At 36.2% G+C, this 26,563-nt stretch overlaps 3 protein-coding genes across 6 annotated transcripts in view; 1 reads left to right on the plus strand and 2 right to left on the minus strand.

The window, feature by feature from the left end:
- The window catches only part of LOC106156639 (syntaxin-binding protein 4), a 32,843-nt gene extending 32,754 nt beyond the window's left edge, over positions 1 to 89 (minus strand). For 2 of the 3 annotated variants that reach the window (XM_087010007.1, XM_087010005.1), the window contains exon 1: positions 10 to 89. The gene's annotated coding sequence lies outside the window, so the exon portion shown is untranslated. The remainder of the gene's footprint in view (positions 1 to 9) is intronic. The other variant, XM_087010006.1, reaches the window with a different exon arrangement.
- Positions 90 to 97: 8 nt separating this feature from the next.
- LOC106156640 (ubiquitin-like protein 3) lies at positions 98 to 8,688 on the plus strand. Its single transcript, XM_013531977.2, has 5 exons — positions 98 to 446; positions 5,764 to 5,872; positions 6,566 to 6,652; positions 7,146 to 7,223; positions 7,748 to 8,688. Exons 1-5 carry the CDS (start codon positions 411 to 413, stop codon positions 7,807 to 7,809), a joined length of 372 nt encoding a protein of 123 aa, XP_013387431.2. The 5' UTR covers positions 98 to 410; the 3' UTR covers positions 7,810 to 8,688.
- Positions 8,689 to 14,058: 5,370 nt separating this feature from the next.
- Positions 14,059 to 25,780, minus strand: LOC106156638 (guanylate-binding protein 2-like). Of its 2 annotated transcripts, none has more exons than XM_087008825.1 (6): positions 25,558 to 25,780; positions 18,820 to 19,385; positions 18,186 to 18,607; positions 17,452 to 17,735; positions 16,453 to 17,155; positions 14,059 to 16,180 (listed from the first exon to the last, which is right to left on the minus strand). In XM_087008825.1, exons 2-6 carry the CDS (start codon positions 19,383 to 19,385, stop codon positions 16,164 to 16,166), a joined length of 1,992 nt encoding a protein of 663 aa, XP_086864951.1. In that variant the 5' UTR covers positions 25,558 to 25,780; the 3' UTR covers positions 14,059 to 16,163. The 2 variants fall into 2 exon arrangements, with proteins under 2 accessions (XP_086864951.1, XP_086864952.1); XM_087008826.1 differs by lacking the exon at positions 25,558 to 25,780 and adding an exon at positions 25,235 to 25,493.
- Positions 25,781 to 26,563: the final 783 nt, after the last annotated feature.

The raw sequence follows: 26,563 nt of genomic DNA on the forward strand, positions 1-26,563 counted from the left end.
TGAGCTTACCTTTATTCAAACTGTAATCAGCCATGCCCTCTGGTGTTTTGTTTACAGCGTGACGTCAGGGAAATTTACCCATAATCCCACTAGGAATCCGCCATTAAGGAATTTTAACTCGGGGAATTAGTATCAAGAATATTTTCTCTTAAATCTACCTTGGAACTACATTCACGTGGATTCTTTTTGCCTAGGAAGATAGATTGGATTCTTAAGTGTATATTTTTATCAGACACATTGCCCGAAGATGGAGCACGATCGTTGAAAATGACGACTCTCCCCTGCGTTTTGTGAACAACTGGGCTGAGCCAAAGGCGACTTGTCACCGATGATAGTGACTTTGTTAAACGATCATTCATAAAAGGGAATTCATTCAACAGCATTCGGTTAGATAAGTAATCAAGACTGATATGAAGGGCGAAAAAATGTCTGTTCCATCAGATAAGGTGAGTGGGACGTATATTGATTGGCAATGTTAGAGATTTCCTTTTTCATCCACTGACAGTGACACTGTCTGACACTTGCTTTATTTCATTTCAGGAATCATCCAATGAGTGTGATACATTTTGATAATTTGCTTAAGAAAGAAATTGCATTTATAACTTTAATATCGCCTTTGATACATGTAGCTGATTGTCTGTTGCATTGATTGAACTCCAGGTCACTGGTGTTCTGCATTTTTCACATCTAAACACTAGTAGTACATTGTTCATTTCATAATCCATATGAACAATCTTAGATTTATCAACACATGATAAAAATGACACATTGCCTGAAGTAATTGTCTTCATCATCATCATCATCATAATCATTATTGAATTTGTTACTTGGTTTGTTCATCTAAACAGTCAAGCTAACTCATAATAAATGCTTATCTCTTTCTGGCCTGTCATTTATAACTAAATCATTAAATTAAAATTTGAATAAAACATCGAATCAAAGTGCATTGGAATTTTAAGCAATGATTTCTTATTGGGAGAAATGAATGAAACTGCATTTTGAAATCTAAAATAGATATGACATTATTTTCTCTTATTCTAAAAAAAAAAAAAAAAAAAAAAATTGACACTAGCCCTTGGATAAAATATTTATTGCCACTTAAACAATTTTATGCTAAAATTAAGATTATGAACTGCATGACACATGTAGTTTTAAATTTAATTGCACTCATCAATAAACAGTACACATTAAGTTGGATTTTAGTTTAGTTGTAAATAGTTTTTTTAGACAAATATTCTTGTGATGTATTGAATATTTTTATTTTCCCTATTACATATGAATGCTTGGCTTGATGATATTGTAAAAATGTTTTTGTTGATTTCTTCTGCCTTGCCAAATGTTTTGATAAATAAAATCTGTATCAAATTGTATTTGTTGTTAAATCACTGATAGACTATCAAACAAAAATGTTTTTATTGTTTGTAATATCCATCTTGAAATATTTTAATATATTAATTAAAATGAATACACCAAGTATAATTTAAGGTTTAATAACATTTGGATAAAAACAGGTTTTAGAAATTTTGTTGGCTTTGTGTGGATAGGGTTAGACAGTGTCCTCTTTTAAACTTGTTTTCAATCTGATTCCTAGACAAGTCTGTTGAAATAATCTCTATGATGGAAACTAATCTACCTCCTGTGTCCAGCCTCAGTGTGTGAACTATTGATTTATAAAGACAAACATTCAGTTCTTCATGCTGTTCAACATGCTAGGCTCGGTTATCTAAATGTTGAATCTTGGTTCTTGCTTTCTGTAGATTCATAATATGTGGTGATGTGGATTTGCTTAAGTAATCAGGTACTGTCTCCCCCTCCCCATACACACACACGCACACACACACACACACACACGCATACACAAGGACGCGCAGGCATATGTGAATAGAGCAGCTCAGATACAGGATGTAACTAAAGGATATGAAGGGTGATGTTTTGTGGTAATAAGTCATTTAATATAAGCAGTTAGTATTTTTTAAGCAGACTTTGTGGAATTTTTTTACTCACTTTGTGTCTTTCTGTACAGAAGAGCCCTGGCTTTATTATTACTAGTAATGTATTAAAAAAAAACATTGTCTGTTTTGAAATTATCAGAAGGTTATTTAACACATTCCCTAAGAAAGCGACTCGGTATCTTACAACCATGATTCAGCATTTTTCATTATTTTCACCAGTTATATCAATTTTTTTTTTTTTTTTTTTTTTTTTTTTTTTTTTTTTGCTTTTTTAACAAGGGAATATTAAAAATAGGTATTAAATTGAGACCTCTCTTTTTCTATCGATTACTTGTCACATGCAAGACATACAGAAGAATCCAATTATGTCTTGGCTTTCTTTAGTTTATATGGCTGCTTTGTGTGCACTGACAGTGCCTCCCCTGTTCTTTTGTTATCACGTAGTCACTGAAACATTTAAAATGCTTAGCAAAAGTGTGAATTTTCCTAGAATCAAATGTAATATTGACGAAAACATGAAATTAGTTTGAGGAAAGGGTTTCCTTGACTCTGAGAAGAGAAGAGTGGAGCAAAGCACATCAATGAAGATTTGTCAAAATAACACTTATTTTTAAATGCACACATTAAATGTTGCAATTAATATCATAAAAGAAAGACAAACTTGTCATTAAGAGCCTGTGTTCAAAATCAAGATCAGGGTCTGGATTAATAAGAACCTATGGCAGATATATCTCAATGTGTAAATTGTTATGAGAAAATTATATCTATGACGTGAAGACGTGTTTGACTAAGGTTTAAAAAAAAGGTTCAGAAAATAGAAACCAGCATCAGTTGGAAACTAAACAGGTTGTTGATCAGTCATAAGAAAGCCAGTAGTCTGATAAAAAAAGTGTTTATCTCATTTTACCAACGCAGAAGTGGTCTTGTTTTGACTACAACAAAATATAAATAGGTATTATGCAATCATGCTAGCTGATAACAACCGAAAGGATGATAATGTTTGAGTGTTGACAGTTTGAAATACATCAGGGAACAGTAAATGGAGCATTTAATGTTCTAGCTACTAAGAGATGAAGCTGTTTACTTGTTGTATTGCTTTTGGTACATTTGCACATGTTCTAACACAAGTTTAACTCATGTGGGATTTTTTTGTACTTTAATCTGATATTGAATTGATTGGCATTAGACTATTTAAACCTTAATTCGTATCACCCTTCCTGTCATTTTAAAACCATTTTATGGAGTGATCCAAATTGGTAGAGAGTCTTTTTTTTTTGAGGGTGTTGGATAAGTTAAAGACTGTCTGATATCATCTAAGTGATATCTGTATCTTTTTTCCTTGGCACAAAGTAGATGGTGTGGCCAGGAAATCCGACAGCACAGTGCATTGTTTTATGAACCTGTGCTCAAAGAGGTTAGGTAAGTTTTTAAAGCCTGAAGATGAGAACAAGGAAATGTTTCATCAACCTGAGACTGGTTTACAGATGAAATAGTGGTTAACCTGTGCCATTTCAACTGTCAGGTCTGCTCTTTTTGAACCCGTGTCCCCATGTATTAAACTTGGCTTAAAACAATAAACTGAATGTCGTTGGAATGCTCTATATGGTCCTTTAATTTGGTGATGTCATTTGGGCAATATCTAGTCAAAATTAAATGAGTTGTGAATACCACCAGTATCATTCTGACTGCCAGCTCTCCGAATTCTTCAGCTGTGAACGTGACCAGTGTCATTCTGACTGCCAGCTCTCCCATTTCTTCAGCTGAGAACATGACCAGTGTCATTCTGACTGCCAGCTCTCCCATTACTTCAGCTGAGAACATGACCAGTGTCATTCTGACTGCCAGCTCTCCCATTTCTTCAGCTGAGAACATGACCAGTGTCAGTCTGGCTGTCAGCTCTCCTATTTCTACAGCCTTACAGTCTTTAACCTGTTCATTGATTCATGTGCTCCAATTTAGAGCCATAAATTTAAACCCAAATACATGATATACTCAATCTGAATAATTGAAAGGAAATGAAAAGATATTTTGAAATATGTTATTGCATTTTTTCATTGCTTTAACTTTTCTTGATTTTATAATATTGTGATAGTGTATAGATAGTGTTTTGTTGATCAGTATTTATGAAATGTTCAGCTGGAAAACGTCATCCAATTAATGTAGAGAGAACTAGGCAGATAGATTGAATATATTGATCACCTTGTATGACCTCTGCTTTGTTTGCGGAGGTTTACATCCTGTCTCAGTTCATTCAAGTTGAAAAATTATCTCATCACTTGATGTTTCACAGTTTGTGCCAGGAAATTGTTATGACGGAATGAGAAAATAACTTAGTGAGATCTGTAAAAAGTGAAGAATAAAAATGAAAATTAGATGACAGTTTCATCTGATCCATACTTTTTAAAATTTAAAATGAAATATGACTATAAGAGAAATATCAGAGTTAAAAAAAAAAGTATAAAAAGGATGCAAGATTTCTGAGTATCTCTGTGTTCGTTTTATCTTGGTAGTTGTTGATTATTCTGCTGTGGATTGTTGGTAGTACGTATGTGTGTGTGTGTGTGTGTGTGTGTGTGTGTGTGTGTTGTCTCCAACGTACTTGTCTAATCACCAGTTTCCTTGTATTCTGCTCAATGCCAGGAATTGGTGTGTTAATCATTATCTGTTTGCATTCAGCGAGAGTCCTGCAGAGTTGGACAAATCTACATAGAATGATAGTTTCACTGGGAAAGAGCCCTTATGTACAAAGTCACTGGATGAAGTGAAGAACATTAAAGACCCTTTTTACAAGAATCTCTTTATCTAAATATCCTGTCACTGCATAAGCAGTGGTAAACTCTGGCTGCAGTTTTATACTGACATCATGCCTCCCTTAAAGACCCATTTAACCTTAGCATCTCTTTACATTATGGCCTGTTAATGAAGTTTCTGTGATGCAAATTGCCATTTGATAGACTCACTGGGAGTTATCGGATAGCCTGGCACTGATGTATTGCTGAAAGAAATATCTTTGTTAGTAGTTTTATAAGAAAGTGATATACTACAGTTATTATTTGGTAGGGACTTGGGAGGGGTAATGTAAAGACAGTAAATCAGCAAGTGTGGGCCATGTGGTAACATTTCATCGACTCAAAAGCAAAACAAGTAAGATATGGAATAAGCCTGAATGAATTCATCAGCAGTCATGACTTTGATAATGCATACTAGTAGGGACCAAACAGAAATAATTTAAAGATTCTATTTTATAGTTAACAATATCAATATCTGTTGTACTTGGTACACCTTTCCTTTGTGAGAAAACTGTAATGGAGATCATGTGATTTATCACCAGGAGTTCAGACTGCTGGTTTCAGCCCATTTCCTACCTAGCTGTGGTGCTTCTCTGTATGTGTCTGTTGAATTTTATATTTAATCATGTAGTTATATTACATATATCAGATATATATGTTTTAGCTTATGTTAGCTATGCATTTTTTTTTGTCTTGATTGGTTCAATAATCTTTATTAAAGATCTTAACTTCTTCTTAACTTCTTCCTCATCTAGTGTAAAACATGTTTACTAACATGTTTTTGCTTTTCGATGTTTATTTAATCATTTGCATGGACAAGAAGTCTAGTAAAAGTATCACCATTATCAATACAAAATAGTATTGTAATTTGGAGTCATTTATCACCTGTTGTCATTAGCATTAGACATTCCCTAGTGATATGCCTGCACTTATAAAGTGACTCATGTTTTCACACAACACAGGCAGAAAATTGTTTTGGTGTACAACATATTGATCAATTTTCTTCAAATTTTATTTTCCAGATCAGCCTCAAGCTAATCCTAGTGAGTGGTAAAACAAATGAGTTCCTGTTCACCCCCAACAGTTCAGCGGCAGAGATCACACAATATGTCTACGATAACTGGCCACAAGGTAAGATCCCCCCCCCTCTTAATTTTATTCTTTACATTTTATGAAATAAATTCTTTTTTTTTTCACTTAGTTATCTTCTTCTTTGAGCATTGTCATAAGAACCATAGATTTTGTGTCTTCCACAGTTAAAGAAATCAATAATGTTATCTGTTCTCAAAGAGAGACAGACTACTAGTACCTAGGATTTAATGAATGTACCTTTCTGAAGCTACATAAAGGTGATTAACTAGAATATAATAAGATGGGCATGTGTGTACATTGTGCAGCAGGAATTTATAAGTCTTGGGATCCATGGGGCCTCTCTGTGATACCATTCCCATATTGTGTGTTTAAGGATACACAAACCATGTGTACATGGTATTCAGACAGAAAGCTTCTTCTGGTTTTGTCATTTCGGTACTTTTTAAAGCCTGTTGCATGGTTTGATGAAATTGATGTTCTAGCTTTACACTGTGAACCATGTACTTTTACTATCTATTTTGAAGTCTGGGCCGCCTCACCTTTCTCTTAATTTATGTCATACTATACCCACCAGGCAGATTAGATTGTTCACTCGTAATTTGGTAAGCAAAAGGTCAATAGCATGTTCTTGCAGATCACTTCCATACAGCTTCATTACCTATCACATGTTCTGTAATAAAGGAATGCCTATCATTTGTTGTTTGTTAATATTTTTCTCCTGCTTTTCCCCAGGTTGGGCAGATGAGCAGCTGCCCCCCACAAATATCCTGCGCCTCATATATCAAGGAAGATTTTTACATGGAAACGTGACATTGGGGGGTAAGTAGTTTATTGAAATTAAACATTTGGGGGTGACTAGTTCATGGAAACGTGACACAGTTAGGGGGTGGGTTAAGTAATCCACTGAAATATAACATTGAGTGAGTTGTCTTGGGGTTAAGTAGTTCCAGGAAGAATCGCATTTGTGGGTAAGTAGTCCATAGAAACATATCAATGAGTAGTTCATGTAAACAGAGAATTTAGTGCAAGTTCTAGTAGATCAAGCACAACTAACTCATTATGGGTTTAGTAGGTCATGGACACCTGTCACAATTTGCAAGACGGCCTTGGATGATGATGTAGCACTAGTACAGCATGGTGAACATTCAGTGCAGTATATATTAATATTTAGATCACTACAGAGAGAAAAACTATTATCCAATAGAATGTAACAACTTGAAATATAACTTTGTAATAGCTTCTTCTTCTCTCTCTCTCTCTCTCTCTCATTATTTCTTGTAATCTAATCTCGACACTCCTTCCATTGTTTCAGCACTTCAGTTGCCAGTGGGCAAGATGACTGTGATGCACTTGGTTGCTAGGGAGCATTTACCTGAGCCCAATAATCAAGGTAGGTACCTATGTAACAGTGGCAGATTTAGAGGAGGGGAAGGGGTTTCCTGCCCCCCCCCCCCCCCCCCCCCCTTTGGTTTCTGAAAAATATATTACACCAATATTCCCCTCTTGAAATTAGAATTTTGACTAGCTAAATCATTGTTCTAAACCATACCAAAGGGCACTAAGTAATACGTGACGGGAGATTGGTATTTTAAATGTAGAATTTACAGTGGATGTCACATACACTTTTATTTCATGAAAGAGTGGAATACTCGGAGCTGAAGGTAACAGGTACTTGAGGCAAGTCCTGGCATTTTGTGTGTATGCTCAAAATAATAGATGCATGGAATGACTACCATCTTTTTTTTTTTTTTTTTTTTTTTTTTTTTTTTTTTTTTTTTTTTTTTTCATCCCAAATATTTCCATAAGATATGGCCCAGATGATGAACCACTGAATGGACCAATTATTTGTGTGCATTTACTTAGCTTTTTGGTGCCAGTTCAACTTACTAATACTGTTCCATTTGTTGTTTACAGGACAGATCAAGAAAGATAAAGGAGGGGAGAGTGCATGCAGTAACTGTTGCACAATATTATGATCTGGCACAAGATAGAGCACCTTGACCTCTGTGTTAACCTGGAGCAATGGATACTTAATCAACTTTCTATAGGTCAATACTTATGTGTACAGCTTTCTCAGATATCATTAAAGATGTAAATCGCAGTACGAAAATGTTCAGAGGCAGAGGTGGGAACGAGTACAATAATAATGACTACCTCTTGGGGACACACTGGCCTTTTTATCAAGAGAAAATGGTTTGAATTATAACATGCATTAACTTTTTATTGGAAGTATGCAATATTATGGAAATTCTGCCTGTGTAAAGAGTGATACATGTGTTCTCATCCTCAATTTTGTGTGCATTAATAAGCAATGGATATACAGTAATCAGTAAAGTCTTCACACAGCTCTGATTCACAGAACCATTTCATCGATTTGACTGTATAATTATAGTGTTTTGAATTTTGAACCTGGCATATAGTGGATGTGGAACTGGAACAACAGAGAAAGAAAAAACTCAAGAGCATGAAGGGTATTTTCCTCGTGTAAAGGAGGAGGTGGAGTTCCCTTAATTGTAACATAGCCCCAAAGGAGAGCCAGCATATTATGTGTGTGTTTGTGTGTATGTACAGTAACTTGTGCAGTTGACCTTAGTCATATACAAGTTCATTCACCGAGTGGACGCACGTTGTCTGTAGTATTCACCATTGGTATTGTTATCATAACAGCACATTTGTTTTTAATCTGAGAAAATATGTGTCTAGAGTAACAGCAAATCTGAAGACAGCAAAACTATTGAAGAACTAAGAAGTGAATTTATCTGAGAACTCACTATTAAAATGCAGGAATATAAAGATTATGCAAGTTCTTATTCAGTGCTCTGGTAGTAAGGAATTACTTGTATAAAAAAACTTGAGTTTTCCCGTTTAGCGTTTATGTCACCAATCTGTAGAGGCTCCCTTTATGAAGTGAAAAAAAGTCATTAACGAGGGGTCTGTGTACCTCATTATGGACAATGTAATACAAGGCCAATTAAGGAAGGAACTTGTGAAGAAGTTACCTATGCAGTAGTCATACGGAGTGAAGATGCCTACTAGGACTGAAAGAGGATATTTGAAACAAGCACTTCATTTAGAACTGACTTGCGAGATGATAGTAGTGGCTGGGGTAGCTGTGTGAAGGTCAGACCTTGAAATTATGCAGAAAGTCTAAACTGATCACTCTGATATGCCCTTTGACTTTATGAATACATATAAAGTATTTACTGGACAATGGTCAACATAGAACAAATCTGTCAATATTATTTGGACAGGGTGGGACGTTTTCAGGCAGTAGAGCTACACCTGTTATGGTTCTTAACGTAAGCTGTTTTGTGTAGTGAGATGATGTTTGAAGCGGAAGACTCAGTCATATGAAATGAAAGTTAAACATGGTACTGATGCCAGCAATGATGGTACAGTGGGCAAGAGCGAGTCTTACATCAATGACAGTAATGGTGACATTGCATGATTGCAGGTGACAGTGATAACATGGCCTTTGTTATTATGTTGAGTATATTGTTGCCCATATGTCTTCTTTACCACATTATAGATCCCAGACTGAAGTGTAGCATGCATAAACTTGTGCAATCATGCATAAATACACACACATTCACATTCAATCCACCACATTGGCACATAGCTAACTTACAGATTACATGGGTATTTGTACGTTCTTTCCTTGCTAACCTGCAACTGGGAGGCTCAATTACAGTGCGATCCCTCTTGATATATATTTAATATTGCTTGTCTGGTAACTTGAGAGGTTCAGTTTGACCTATATGTTACCTGATTTATTCTTATGTAAAATCGGAGCTCTACCTACCCCCCCCCCCCACCCCCACCCCCCTCCAGTCCCCACGGCTACCTTATTATAATGTAGCAGACTTGCAGCAAAGGTTGGTGAATGCACGCTTGAAGCAACGGTTGAGGCACCAAAAACAAAAAAGAAAAAGAGAATATCTGTGGAGTTTCAAACTTAGTCATTTTAATATTTATAATTAAGCATGACTTGAAAGAAGAGGGACTTATACAAGGTCATTAATGATGATGATGTGTTAGTCTGGGTGTAGGAAGAGATTCAGTTAAGTTCATTCATTTTAATCTGGTATTTTGAACCAAAATATCTAAATGAGTCAAAAAAAAAAGAGTTAAGGAGCGTGAGGCACAAATTTGAAATGAGTATCTTTCATATGTATGCCAGTGTGTATGTAATTAAGGTGCAATGGGATAGACAGAGCCTCAGTTCAGAAAATTCATTGAAAATTTTGTGGAGTAGTATAAACTGCTATTTCAATTCAGAATTGATGCTACATTCTACAATAGTTGAGTTGACTGAACTTCACATTTTATAGTGTAAAAATATTGTACAAAGGCACATTGTTGTGCTCACCGAGTCATGTGACAGAATCTGTGTATATGTAATATATTCATCATATTTTTACAGGCTGTGCACAGCTAGTGACCTTTTATTAATGTGACTAGGTTTCTAGCTGTGTAACAGGCAGGAATGCAAAGGCGGACATTGTTTAGTCAATGGAAAATTTGAGATTGATTGCATATTAATATAACATTGAGGATTATTGTATTTATATATGTACAAATTAGTTGAATGCTGCACCAAGGATTCATGTTTTAACTTGACTATCCATAAGATTATAGATATTAATTATGAACCACCCCTTATTGCTTCATTATAAATTTTAAGATAAAATATTACTATTTAGGATGCTAAAAAGTTATGTCGGGGATTCTTTCTAAAGAATTTAAGGAATGATAACTTCAACAAAGGGACTTATACTGAAAAGGACTTATTTATTTTATTTTATTAATTTGAAAAGAAAAATGTGCATAGGCAGGCCTGAAAATGGATCAACTCAAACACATTTTATCCAACAGCAGTGGATGTTTTAGAAATTGTTGAGTTTCTGGGGAAAAAATGGATCTTGTCTACTGAATGTAATGGTCGATCAGGAAAGAGGTGTGTTACTTACACTGTCAAGTCGTGGTTCCAGTCAACTTTTTCCACCCAACTGAGCATAGCTGAATTCATTTTATTAGGAAAAGTTCAGAGTTAGTTTATAAAATAAACATTTTACCGGCTAAGGTCTGTTGTAATGGGTTATGTCTGCCCAAATTGACTTGAAACATGACTTGGCTGTGTATGAAGAGCCGGTGTAATATGGTACTGATACAAGACGATGACAAGTTAATTGTATCAAATGCATTTCACTTTCCTATTGACAGTAATGTAACATACCTAGGGATGTATTGTCTGGTATAAGGCATAAAGTGTGAAGACTTGAGAGTGAGGTACATACTGGGTCACCTGGATAGAAACCTAGGTAATCTGTCTGTAGGTGACATGTTAGAGAGGCCCCACCACTGTGGTGGGTGCATTATACGGGTTGTACACAGGCTCTTTTGGTTAATCTTGATTTTAAGTGTGTTCCCAGGCCAGTTGTGACAGCCTAATTTAGTGCACCACTATGGGCACATTCCCAGCGTAACTATCTGTTTATGTAGATCGATCCAACTCCACTGTTTATGTAGATCGATCCAACTCCACAGGGACTCTCATGTAGTCAGTTTAACAGATAAACACACTCCCTTCTATCTGGCATTGAGCAGAATACAAAAAGCTGGTGATTCTATGACTACACTGGAAAAAGAGGTGTGTTCATATGTTTAAATTGCTTGAATTCAGTGAGAGTCCCCGCTACGTAGACCGATAGTTTCATTGGGAATGAGCCCTATATCAGTAAGTGAAAGATTTACGATATTTGAACACATAAAGCCAATAAAACCCCTCTACTGCTACACCCAGTGCAATTCTACATTGAAGTTGCATTTTTTTGCCAAGTGGAGAGATTTATTACAAAACATAATTATTTGCCATTATGGTTTGCTGAGACATTAGCCTCAGTTGCCACCGAAATGATCATCTCATCTTCGGTGTAGTTGCACCTTAAATTAGGTTGTCAAAATTTGGCTTTAAACATTTGGGCAGTCCGGGATCCGAAACCAGTTTTAATTAGGCCAGTTACAAACACGTTATACAAGCTAATATGCGACTGGGTTGAAGTGCACTTTAATTTGTTTTATATCACACCTATTTCTTTATTGCATGAACTGTGGAAAAATTACGTTGATTTTACACTAAACATGAACAGATTCTATATATAAATATTATTATATACATATGCATACTATCAGAAATACAGCATTCACTTAAAAAAAGGGTTTTGAGTTTTTGATTGTCTGTGTTAAGTGGGGGGGGGGGGGGGGGGGGGGGGGGGGGCAAAATAAAAGGCATCCTGCCTGCCCGCCTTTGAAAATTTTACTAAGTGATATCTTTATCCTCTAGAGCTTCGAACCTTAAAGGCGATTAATGGTACGAAAAACGTATTGAACTAAATTACTTATTTTAAAATGTTATAAATAGTATGCAGTTGCAATACTAAACGGAAGGAAGTCGGATTCATTGAGCACAACATGTGTACCTCTTAATTTGTTTAATATAAAACATCACTAAGATCAAAGACGTGATTAGTGCACCGCGTGGAAGAAATAGGTAAATGTTGTCGGGAATCGTTAGGGAGTTGACCGTTATACAATTGTATCTTTACCGTGTTCATACCGTAAAGAACTATAAAGCTATGTCTGCAGGCAATGTATCCTTTGAAATTATTTTTTTATGCATTGACCGGTTGGTGTTAAGGAGTCCAATGCTCTGCATGATGAAAACGTCATAAACTTTGCACCCATACCCAATACAAACTTTAAGCTAGATTACATATGCCACGGTTGTCGTTCGATGAAATCGTATACGATTTTCCATGCGATTTTTTTTTCATCTTTGACATCGTAAATAGTTACATGTTACGACGAGTTGCCTGCAGACACAGCGGGTGCCGTGGCCTTGAGGTCACAGGGAAAAATCGGTTGTCGGTTAAAAAGTGCTCTATTGACGATCGATACGTTGTCGCTACAGCCCCCACGATTTTAAGCACCCATTTGGCCATAGCAAGGAAACGCACAATTTTAAATTCATAAAAGTGAATTACTCTAAGTTTTAAACATCTTTATTATCGTTATGGCTCCGAAAACTATCAAAGGTGAAAAGGAAAGACACAAGTAACTCGTTCAACCGTTATCACGATCGCCGCAAGTCCACCTAACGATGCCCGTTATGGGAACTGTGCAGTGCCATCGCCGATACTGTTACGGCCTACGGGCCAACGATTTTCAAATTTTGCCCAAGGTTTAACCTTAACAAAATCGTAGAGGCTACGGAGGCCGTGAATCCGTACGATTTTGCACGGACACTGGCTGCTTACGTACAGACGCCACACGGAAAAGGATTTACGGGCTGTATACAAGCACTGTACCGACATCGCATAGGGAATGTAATGTGGGCTTTAAAGATAAAATAATTTCGTCGAGTACAAAACGTATGGAGATAGGCCAAACTCTTGACAGAGAAGAACTCCCGGTCAATCTGCGGATTATCGCAACACCGCTACAATGACTTCTCTGCAAAACTGATACCTTGGTGATTGAGTAGTAACTTTCTTGCTTTTTGCTTTTAAAAACATATAAATATATTGTTTAACAAGTATTGCAGCACATTCGAAGAGGACTTAATTATTTTTTCTCTGCTATTTAGGGGTGGAAATGTAAAATCCACACAATGTGAGCCACATGGAAGATTAAAACAACAGCAATGAGATTTTCCATGGTTCATCTGTAAATCCTCCATAACCAAACCACTATATTTAATGCGTATTTTTTAAGGAAAGGTGCTAAAATAATTCTGATTTTCTCAAAATGAAGGTCTTTCCATCTTGTTGACCATGCTATCAATTTTGCTTGACCTAACTATATTCTGAAAAGAAATCTCAGCGGGTATCCCATTTTGTTGACCATTCCATCAATTTTGCTTGACCGAACTTTATTTTGAAAAACAAACTCAGCGGGTGTCCTTGTTGACAACAAGCCACCTGGGTGCATACCGGTCCATGCGGTTAGTGTAATTAAGTTTGTTCCTCGTGCCTTATATGGTAATAAATCTCGTTCTGCTGTCACCTTGATGAGTAAATGAATTTCAAATCGCGTAAACTGACTTAAGTTTATTACACTAGTATATCATTAAGAGAATAAAAAACCAAAAGAATCTGATTAGTAATTTTGAGCAAGTAAATATGGGGATTCATTAATGGTATTTAACTTTTTTTTAAGTGAGAGAGTCGTGAGGCGATTGTTTATTTACACATATTTTAATACAATCACTTGAATGACATAGACTCATATACCTTTTAAATATGGTTTGAGTCGCACGTGTTACAGCACCAGTGAAAGCTATAGTTTTGAGATCAATTTTGTCCAACAAGTATTCAGCGATAATCGAAGCAACTGTGACAGCCCCCTCTGGTTCTGGAGCACTTGGGAAGTGTTCAGCGTTTTATATTCTGCAGAATATAGATCATTATTCAGAGTTAATACATCGGTTTCCCGGTACCTGGACACTAAATCGCCCTCGGACATTAAATCACCTGCGCTAAACTGTCCCCAGGTTTCAGTTATATTAAAACGATAGGCCGATATGGTTTTAGAAGTCAGGTATTCATCCAGAAGCCGTTTGAAACTGTTTGTCACGAGAGCGTCCCATGTAAAGTTATCCTTTCCCTTCGAGAGAAATTCTTGATTTTCAGTGGTATCGAACATGTCGAACAACTCTTTCATCCATGTCATGGTAAGGGGGGTTAAGGCGCGGATGGGGCCTAGAGGGGTGATGTAAATGAACCAGTAATCATCCCCGCCGAAAATGAAATCGTAGTCCGACAGCATGTTTAACTTCGCCTTCAAGCTGCCAAAGCTAAGGGTATCCGCGTCCATGTATATGCCGCCATATTGGTTCAGCATGGCGGCACGAAAATAATCGGCTTGATGAACGGGGGTTAGAGACGTAAAAGCTGGGTGGGTGTAGGGAACGCTTTTTTGAAATTCTGTTGCATTTAGCAAATATAATTGAAAATCTTCAAAGTTATGACACAACGCCGTCAATATACACAGTTCGATATACGAGGGCATGGTCGATCCATTCCAATACGTGAACATCAAAGCTTTCCCCTTTCTCTCATAAATTTTCTTCCTAGCGTTGAAAGTTAACTCACTGAGGGTAATGGAATTAGTGTGAAGATACGGCCAAAGCACTGATCGAATCTCATCGACTTTATCTCCGATGCCTAAAATAGAACCGCCATCGTCATTAGGAGCTGTCAGCAGATTTTGTAATCCTTTCCAAATTTGTCTTGAAGAAGAAAATATATTACCCGCTTTTATTTCTTTGTCCACGAATGGTTTCGTCTGCCTCACAGTCTGGTAGCTATTCAGTTTAACATACTCCATTGCCATGAGTAGCGTGATTATTGAAAATACGACGACATTAAAGAAAAGTAGAAAATAAACACCGCACACGGGTCTTTGGTTTTTAACTAATGCTACTTCCATGTCTTATACTCTCCTCTCTACTTCTCAAGCGTTTTGTTAACTGACGCAGAACTTCGGTCACGTACTGTTAACCAACCTTAATGGACTCCATCAAACGTTACCATGGCAGCAAAACTATCCCCCTTAACCACCTTTTATATCGCATTTCAAATTAAGAACCTGTTTTACTTTGTACTTCAGGTACTGGCTAATCGCAGCAACTTTCTCCTTGTAAACCACAGCACTGTGGATTTATTCTCAATAACAGTAAATCAACATTTTGGTCTTTTAAGTCTTTTCTTTTGTTGTTGTTGTCACCTTAGGTGCTTAAAGGTGCGTTGGATTTTCACAATATCAACGCCCGTAGTATGGCTTAAAAGATCGTGTGTAAACTGCGTCTCAGTTGACCGCGTTTTGCGCCCTGCTGTGAGAGGACACTGTATGTTGTGGATGGCACTTTATTTACCGTACAAACGTAGAATCATACCACTACTCTGTAACACCACCACTATATACACCTTCGTGGTAAAGAAAAGTACAGTTCGGGCACCGATATGCATCCCCATGATTAGGTCGAAATCTGTCAGTTTGGAAAATTCCAAAACAATAAACTGTTGAGCTTATGAGAAAAAAAATCACCGGATTGTTTAATTAAATCACAATTGGATTGAAAAAAAGAGCCCATTAATTAACGAATAAAAGGTAAAAATCCTACATGAAATCGTTGTGGGTCTAATAAAACATAACTGAAAACACTGGTCATCAGCGGTGACCCTAAGGCACGTTATTTCGGGTCTATATCCGTTTTGGTATGCATGACAACTCTTCTGTCTTGTATATGGAGCTGACCCTATTCGTTCATCTACAATATGATACAGCCTGAAAGGAAAAGACGGTAGTAAGACAGTAACAACAGGAAAAGTTGACTTCATAGGCCACACATTCTTCGTGATTTCTACATAGAATTATCAAAACACTTGAACCGTTCGTTTCTCCATTACGAAATAACGCATGGACATAAAATACTAGTCAGACTAGTACATTACAATTAAGCTGCACAAAAGCAACTGAAAAGTCAAATTAAAAACCAATCAAACAGTACTACATAATTCAGTTAGGAAATAGTGATATAATATTTTTAAATTGCTTACGTTCGTCGCTTTCATTCTCCTGAATACGTTCTAATTGATCTTCTAATCTCAGGTTTTGTCGCTGGAGCATCTCTGCCCTTTCTGTTAAATATCTTGCGGTTTGGTTTTGATACTGATTGCGTTCTTTCAGCATTTCTAGATCGTGCTGAAGGTGCTGGTTGGTACGTTGCATTTCCATAGCCTGACTCTTGGCTTCTCTTATAATTCGACTTATTTCTTTTTCGTGTTTCACACGCAAAGCTCCATTTTCAGTTTTCAGTTCTTTGAATTGGCGGCAATATCTCTCGTCTTTACGACGTACTTGGGTTTTAAATTCTTCGAAATTTCTCTCCAAAATTTTACGCTGCTCCCTTTGTTGATCCACCCTTTGTCGCTGTTCATCAATTTCTTGATTTTTCCTGGTAATTTCCGTCGCGTTTACTTCGATGGTCGTTCTGAGATCCCCGATTTCAGACTTATATTCCTCTAATGCTGCCATGATAATTTTTGGTGGGCCTTTATGGGGGCATCTTCCAAACAAACTGATAACCTTTTCCACATCCTTATCAAAACGCTCAAGTCCATCTTCGTCAGTATACGGGTTTTCCTCTAAATTGGTCAGAACATAAGCCTCGTGCAGTGTTTTGATTATCCGTTGGCAAAGTGTTCTTGAATCCTCCTCATTAATTTTTTGGAGAAATTTGTAATCCTTGTCGATGGCCTCCTGATGAAACAAACAGTTTGTCAGTTTTACAATCAAAGCAGTGAGTTATCTATTGAGAACAAATAAAATTTAGATTGTCTGGACAAAATTTCTTGATAAAAATCAAACGAACACCACGGAGGTTATACACTCTAGGTCAAATAGGCTGTAGTAAGGTAATATAGGTAGTAGTAAGTATATCTGTAGTAAGTAAATACTGGACAGTGAAGCAATAAATATGCTTATATCATAATAAAACTGTTGTTTTTACAGCTAGGATTTGGCATATTGTAAAACTGTAATAACCTTAAATTTACCTTTAATTTTCTAAACCCGTCTGCCTTGTCGTCGAAAACTACGTATTTATCAAACTCTGGTTTTACGATTGTTTTAAATGTCTGGTCGTGGTGTTTGTCCAGCTGTCTTTCTGTCACAGGGAAATCCTCCTTCAACACGTTCATTGAGAGCCTGTACATTTCTAGTGCGGCTTCTATACCTTTGCTACATTCAGTTTTGGAAAGAGCCTCCAGTGTACTCAGGGCTGTTGGAATATAACCGCTTTCAAATGCCTTGAGGCAGTCTCGTATCAGCGTGCCGAGCACTGAAATGGAACAAGTGAATAACTTCATATAAAATCAGTTTTCTACAGGTATAGGCCTAAACGGATATATTTTAACAACTATCGTATTTTAATCATATTGTTAAACTGAATATGGACAAAAGTTTTTTTTTTTTTTTTTTTTTTTTTTTTTTTTTTAACATCTTGCACATCTACTTTTGTCGATTGTGATATTTGGATTCATGATCATTGTCTTTCACGTAACTGACAAAAATTGACATGTAATTAAAGGTCCACTGCCATGAAATAGGCCACTTCTTTAATTGTCTCAGTACATAATTCAATTAACAAATGAACAAACAGATGAAAGCCTTAATAACAAAAACTATATTGTGCGTATGAAGTGAAAACGAGTGCATGAATGAACAGATAAAAACAACAAACAAAGTAAAAACTTAAAATGTTATCTAAATTTTTTCAAGCAATACCCACCTCTACCAATGAACACCTTTCCTTGAATAGATTTCGGTTTCACCTCTTTGTGGATCCTGTCGCATATATCGTTGACCCCCTTGACGAAATTTGGTTTCAAATCCTCCTCTCCCAGTTCCTCTAAAGCGCTCAGCTTTTCCTCTTCGGTCGGGCGGGGCAAAACGAAACACGCTCTGTTTGGAAAATAGGATTTCACGGCGTCTTTGGTGGCATTGCGGGTTCTTGTTTCCTTGTTGTGGCCAAATTTTGTCTTCAGGCAGCGTTCCAGGTACTCATCAGGACTGCAACGTTCCCCGTCCATGACAAGCTCGAGCGTGAAGTCTCGCACAACGATGTACAGCGCTGGAAACAATTGCAGCACGTCTGTGTCTCGGCCAGAACCCATCTTTTCCACCATGTGCTGCGACAGGTTTGCGATAAGTCTTAAAGTGCGTTAAGGCAATGAAACTTTCAACAGGCTGGCAATAACGTTCAATATCTACAAAAAGTGTGACATAAATAAAACACATTTGTTCAGTTAGTAAATTGGTAGAAATAGAGTAGACAAGTGCATTACACACACACACACACACACACACACACACACACCATTTTCCCACATATGTTATCAAATTGTAAAATCAGAAAAGGATACTCCAATTTGTCCACCTTTTCCGCATCAAACACCCCTTGACAGTTATACAGCAGGCACCCGCTGATCAGAACAGTCAGAACAAATATACAGTTGTCTCTATCACAGCATCCGTCCGCTGCGTGGGCCAGACCCTCTGTATCCAACAGTAACAAAGACAAATTTGCATCTTTTGGGTGTGGTACCAGCCAGGCCCATATCCCCTTAGTCTTGGAGTCGAGAGTCGACCCTAAATCAAAACCTGACTGCCGTCCGAGAAGACGGTTCATCAGCAACGATTTCCCGGTGCGGGCGGGTCCGATAACCCCCACGCACACCACCGGCTGAGTGCAGTTTTCTATGGTCCTCATGGTGTCCTCGTTTAGCTGCAATTTTCCGTTACTATCTACAGTCAGCAGCGGTTGCGGCTCTGTCATATACTGCTTCAGCTCCACAGGCGATGACGGCTCTTGGCGTGTGGTGGCTATAGGGTAACTAGAAGCTCCCTGGGTCGTGTCATCACTTGGGTATCTGGATGCCCCATATGGGGATACCCTCAAAGGAATACCTTCACTCTTAGGTCGAAACATCTAGTGAAGACATAGATAAGACAAGAAATCTTTGTGTTAAGTAAATATAGAATCTGAATTGTAATAGCAACAGTCTTGAACTAGTAACTATTGTGACTCACATATCAGTAGTTTAAGTAATAGTATTTTTTTTTTATTTACATTTTCGCGATTGTACATGTATAAACTTAGATACAATGCACTTTCAGATTCGTCAGTTAACTACACAACGACTCTTGTCGCGAAAACAATTCCTTTTCAATGCCATTTAACTTTTAGATTACACATTTTAGGTAAGATAAACAGAGGATTGTAGGTTATATTGTCAGCCATGCTGTTACCTACAACAGTACATGTATTGTAAACAATTCACTTCGGTTTAAGTAAGAAAAAGAAACAGCGGCATTCTGTAAGCCAGTAAAAACACCTGACTAAGTCCAATTTTTGCGTCAAATTTGAACGATTGAAAAATCCCTATTGTTAGATCTACCAGAAAACCAATGTATGGAAAATAGCATTAAGCGATCGATATAACTAGAGCTATACACTATGTATTTTTATGTACAGACACAGATGTGTCTGTACATATAGCCATCATCTGCATCTGTCGTCGCCGTCGCCGTCGTCGCCGTCGTCGCCGTCGCCGTCGCCGTGCACTTTTACCGATAACACGATAAGTGGAAAACCATTTTACCTTTTGACTTGAAACTTGCAGAACTGATGAATATTCATAATACGCAGGTCAAGTTCGAAAATCAGCATGATCGGGTCACTTTTAGGGAATTTATGCTGTTTTTTCACTTTTTTCAGCATATATGCAGCACCGATAACACGATAAGTGGAAAACCATTTTACCTTTTGACTTGAAACTTACAGAACTGATGAAAATTCATAATACGCAGGTCAAGTTCGAAAATCAGCATGATGGGGTCACTTTTAGGGAATTTATGCTGTTTTTTCACTTTTTTCAGCATATATGCAGCACCGATAACACGATAAGTGGAAAACCATTTTACCTTTTGACTTGAAACTTACAGAACTGATGAATATTCATAATACGCAGGTCAAGTTCGAAAATCAGCATGATCGGGTCACTTTTAGGTAATTTATGCTGTTTTTTTCACTATTTTCAATATAAATGCAACACTGATAACACAATATAAGAAAAACGGATTGGCCAATTGTAATTATACTCACAGGAGTGGTCAATCTTACTAAAACGCAGGTTGAGTTCGAAAATAAGCATAATCGGGCCATTACTTAAGAAGTTATACTGTTTTTTCACATTTCCTCAGATTCAATTATTAGGCATGTTAACAGTCTCATTATTTAACTAATAAGATGCCTAAAAGTGTTTGTTTGATATTTCCTGCATCTTTACAACATTGTTAGTTGATTATGTAAAAAACATGGTAAACTTGTTATCATGTATTGTGTAATAAAGTGTCAAAAATGGAAATAAACTCATATCATTGCAGTTTGTCAGATTCAATCATCCACTATGTTCAGAAACTCAGAATGGAGGAAATTGGACATTTAACACTGTTCTATTGATACTTTTCCCATCTCATCAATTTTCTTAGTTGGACATATAAAAATGGCAGTAAAATGTTTATTTTGTTTTATGTTAAAAAAGTGTTAAAAATGGAAATAAACCCATTTCAGAACAGTGCTGTCTTGTTTACATTTTGGCATTATCAAGGCGTGACTTTGAAGTTCCATGGGCCTGAAGACCTTTGCTAGTCACATTTTCTGAATATCTGTGATACAAATATTTTATAATTAAAAATTGATGGTCATTTAGCTGTTAAACATTATGTAATATTGCATCAAAATTTGAAGAAACCCCCATTTCGGGCACTGCTTCCATGATGACCATTTAAGGAAAATCATGTCACTTACTGTTCTCAAACTTACAGGATAGAAACATGGGACTAAAATACAGCTTCAGTAGGCAATGCAGTCTGTTTGGTATTTTTTTTTTTTTTTTTTTTTTTTTTTGGCAGTTAAACAGTTTTTTGTGAAAATTAAATTTTTCACATATTGGCATTTTCAAGGTGTGACTTTAAAGTTCCATGATACTGAAGACTTTTGCTTGTCACATTTTCTGAATGTCTATGTTACTAATATTTTATTAATAACATTTGATTGTCATTATGCTATTAAACATTATGTAATGTTGCATCAAAATTTGAAGAAACCCCTATTTTGGGCACTGCTCCTATGATGACCATTTAAGGGAAATCATGTCACTTACTGTTCTCAAACTTACAGGAAAGAAACATGGGTCTAACATACAGCTTCAATAGGCAACGCAGTCTGTTTGGTAAAATTTTCTGGCAATTTAACAGTTTTTTGTGAAAATTTAATTTTTCACTTATTTGCATCTTTATTTCACTTTTCTCAGCATATATGCAGCACCGATAACACGATATGTGAAATACCATTTTACCTTTTGGCTTGAAACTTACAGAACTGATGAATATTCATAATACGCAGGTCAAGTTTGAAAAACAGCATGATAGAGCCACTTTTATAGAAGTTATGCTGTTTTTTCATTTTTTTAGCATATATACAACACTGATAATACAATATAAGAAAAACAGATAGGCAAATTGTCATTTTACTCACAAGAGTGGTCAATCTTACTAAAACATAGGTTGAGTATGAAAATCAGCATAATCGGTCCATTATTTTAGAAGTTATTCTTTTTTTTTACATTTCCTCAGATTCAATTCTTAGGCATGTTAATAGTCTCATTATTGAACTAATAAGATACATAAAAGTGTTTGTTTGACATTTCCTGCATCTTTACAACATTGTCAGTTGATTATGTAAAAATGATGGTAAATTGTGTATCATGTATTGTGTAATGAAGTGTCAAAACTGGAAATAAACACATATCATTGCAATTTGTCATATTCAATCATCCACTATGTTCAGAATCTTAGATGGAGGAAATTGGACATTTAACACTGTTCTATTGATATTTTCCCCATCTCATCAATTTTATTAGTTGGTCATATAAAAATGGCAGTTAATTGTTAATTTTGTTTTATGTTAAAAAAGTGTTAAAAATGGAAATAAACCCATTTCAGAAAAGTGCTGTCTTGTTTACATTTTGGCATTTTCAAGATGTGACTTTGAAGTTCCATGGTCCTGAAGACCTTTGCTGGTCACATTTTCTGAATATCCATGATACTAATATTTTATTATTAAAAATTGATGGTCATTATGCTGTTAAACATTATGTAATATTGCATCAAAATTTGAAGAAACCCCTATTTTGGGCACTGTTCCCATGATGATCATTTAAGGAAAATCATATCACTCACTGTTCTCAAACTTACAGGAAAGAAACATGGGACTAAAATATAGCTTCAGTAGGCAATGCAGTCTGTTTGGTAAATTTTTCTGGCAATTAAACAGTTTTTTGTGAAAATTTAATTATTCATTTATTGGCATTTTCAAGGTGTGACTTAGAACCTCCACGGGCTTGAAGACCTTTGCTAGTCACATTTTCTGAATATCCATGATACTAATATTTTATTATTAAAAATTGATGGTCATTATGCTGTTAAACATTATGTAATGTTGCATCAAAATAGAAGAAAACATAATTTTTGGTGTTGCTGCCATGATGACCATTATGGGAAAATCATGTTACTTACGACTCAATCTTTCAAAAAAAGTTGGAAAAGCAGTCTAATTGGCTTCTTTTTCTGGAATTTATACATTTTAGTGAAATATTCATTATTATCTTTTTGGCATATTCATTGTGGGACTCAGAACTCCCATGGACATGAAGCTGAATGGTAATCAAATTTTCTACATGTCCTTGCTATTCATAGTCAATAATAAAAAATTGGTGATCATTATTCTATAAATTATTATGTAATGTTACATCAAAATTGACAAAAATATTTTTGTACTGCTTCTGCAAACATTATGGAAAGAAAACTGTGTTACCTATTATTGTGTTTAACTTACAAGTATGATTTTTAGGATTGGCATGCAGTTCAAATTAGAAAGCCAGCTCAATTGGGTTATCATTTATTATTGAATTTATGCAATTTTGTGTTAAATTTTCATTTTTCTCATTCTGGCTCTTTCTAATTGTAAATTTGAACTTTGATGGACCTGAAGCCTTATGCTTTTACTTTCGTCGTTGTTACCTGTTCTGCATAATTAAAATTTGATATTGACTGTGCAGTTAAACATAATGTACTATTGCATCAGAATTGGCAGTCTCCTATTTTTGTGCATTATTGTTTTGTGCTTTTCTTAAGCTGTGTCTTATGGGACAAATTTGTGTGGTCAGTCTGTAAATTCCCCTTGGGTATTCACTAGGCTAAGTTTAGTGCTATAAACTCATTTGCCTGATTAAGTGGCCATTAAATGAGATTTCATAAATCACACTTGTTGATATTTCCCTGTAAACTCCCAAAGGTTAAGCTCTCTGCTAGATAACAGTGTCCATAATAAGGAAGCACTGAATAGCAGCTTCATTAGATTATATTTTTGTTGTTTTCTTTTTAATTTCTTCTCCAACACTGGCATTTTTAAGATGTGACTTTCCCATCCACCTGAGGCTCTGCACAATTTCTGTATTTCCACGTAAGCAGTTGTATTGGTATTCATGTCTTTAAACACTGGTAATATTATTTTATGCACTGTCATCATTTTTCTTATATTGGGACTTTCATCATGTGAATTTTAACTCTCATGGTCATGAAACTATAATCTTATTGAAGGGGTGGATTGAGACCATCTTCTGGGTCTCCTGGAAGACAGTTAGATTTTTTATATTGATGGGTATCTATTTTTTTCTTTTGGAAGACCATCAAAATGGAAGATGGATCAATAAAGATACTTTAGAATACTGTCAAAAATATTTCTGGATCTGCTCCTGTTATTGACCATGTTACCTGTTGTGCATAATGAAAAATCAGTGTTGACTGACTGCTATTATAAGCATTATTTATTGTTGCATCAAAATTGACAAAATGACCTCTTTTGCATCTTTTTTTTCTGTTTTTTGTCTGTACATTTGACAGCTTTGCTGCCTTGTTTACTTGGTTGCCATAAGTTATTTAGGTAATTTTTAATTATTATTTTTATCAAATATGTGAACAAAACATGTGCATTCATACATTTAAAATCTGTAATTAAAATGAACGAATACAATAAATACGACACGACTAAAATTAGTTGTTAGCAGGAAAGTAAACATTGGAAATTCCCAAAGCACCTGAACACCTACGTCATCAACACAGTTAAATATAGGTTTCGTTTCAATTCATCCTTTTCCTTCGATCGCTATGTTGCACTTTCTCAACACAATTGTTTCTCTATAATGCCAAATGTTTGTGGCTGTTCCCCAACTAAATGTTTTATGCAGGGATGAGAATTTCAGCGGATTTCCAACTTTTTGGGAGTCAAAAATATCATTGGCCTAGGCGGCCCCTTGGACCTCACGCCATATTGTCCGACCTTTATCACTAAATGACAGTCTCATCCCTATTTTATGCCGTTTTCAAGGTAGAATACAGTGACAGAACTAAACACATTACAGACTATGTATTAGAGTAGAAAGTAGCCGAATTTCTTGAAACTTGAGTTCAACCAGAGTGAAGAATTGTTTTTTTTTTCCACCTGGGGCCCGTCTCGCAAAGGAATTTCATAGTTAAATTAAACAAAGATTTTAATCTTTAAAATGTCTTTTTTGGCCCAAGATAGATCAGAAGTAGTCTAGTTACACGTGCAATGTAAGTGAAATATCTTACCTACTTTACTATTACAAAAAGAAAGACATACCATATGTTTCAGATCAATAATTATTTCATTTAAATGGACTGCTATGAACTTACCTTGAACGGAAGTAAACCAAATTTCTGGTTTAAAACTAAGCTTAGACTGTTTTTGGGGACTTAAGATGGTTTGAGGAACCTCCCCCTAGGATCCAATACACGTAGGGGCCTACATGTATGTCAGTATGAAACATGCAGTTTCGTGCGTTAACACTTCTATTTCCTGCCTCTGATATGTGCTCATCAGTACATTGGTATATAGAGCCCGGATCTCACCGCCAACAGTGGCCGAACCACTGCTCCAAGACAACAGATTCGCAGCCGTCTGTATCCTTTAACTTACCTTACCTGAGAATACAAAAAAGTTTTTAAAGTGTACATACCTTTAATCTTTGCTACTACTGATGCAGTTTTCAGATGGTCCCTCAAAGGTCGAACCGGCGTAAACGGTCAGGATCCAGTCAAATTTATCCACCTGACTTTAGCGCTTAACACCCGTCCACGATCTATTAAATTCGGCAAGTCAAAGTCTCCTTACTAGAATGAAAGTTGACTAAAACTGCGCAAGTGTTTTCTGTCCACAATAACAAATGTATTTATAGGTGGAAAAAATAACTGGTTACGTAGGTATGCTAAAAAGAGAGGGGGAATCCCCAGGCTTAATTTAGATTATAAAATCCCTGTTGAATGCTGCGCGAGGGAATCCACGGAATCACTTAGTTCTAAACTTTAAAACATGGATCTTTTTCAAAAGGGACAAATCTTTGCACAATATTTACTGCCGTAATCTATTCATCTTATTATGACAAGACGTATTTATTTATTTTTGTATTTATATATTTAATACACTTGTCTTATACGTGCGTATGCATTGTGATTGTCTACTATAGCGTGGCCCAGTACTTATACATATTAAAAGTTTAAGAGAACATGGCTGTTTAATATCCATCTTAGCAATTCTTCCATACAAAATGGACGTCTGAATGATTTCAATAGGTCTGCATGTAAGGTTGCACTTATTATCAGTTTAATATCTTTTTTTCTAAATTAGACAACAGCCCCACATACAGTTTGGAAGAAATTTGAATCTTGGCGTAGGTATACCCAAATGCATGTAATTATCAATATTCAAATATCTGACATCTTGCAGCACATGCCAGTCGTCTAGACATTCTATCCGCTATAATTAACTGTCCGTTTTGATTCATGGCAATTGCAGTTGGTAAACTGAGATGACATTTTTCCGGCACATGCGACCTCAACAGCCAATCAGGTCCTAAAACCGCCACTCGACTGTTTAACCAATCAGCGACAAGTATTTCCCCAAATGCGTTGGAACATATTCCCCATGGGGAATTAAGTTGGCCATCTCCACATCCTGCCACGTTT

Source organism: Lingula anatina, chromosome 3 (genome assembly GCF_051362555.1).
Source record: "Lingula anatina isolate TDL-2025a chromosome 3, LinAna3.0, whole genome shotgun sequence".
In the NCBI taxonomy this organism is placed as follows: Eukaryota; Metazoa; Brachiopoda; class Lingulata; order Lingulida; family Lingulidae; genus Lingula; species Lingula anatina.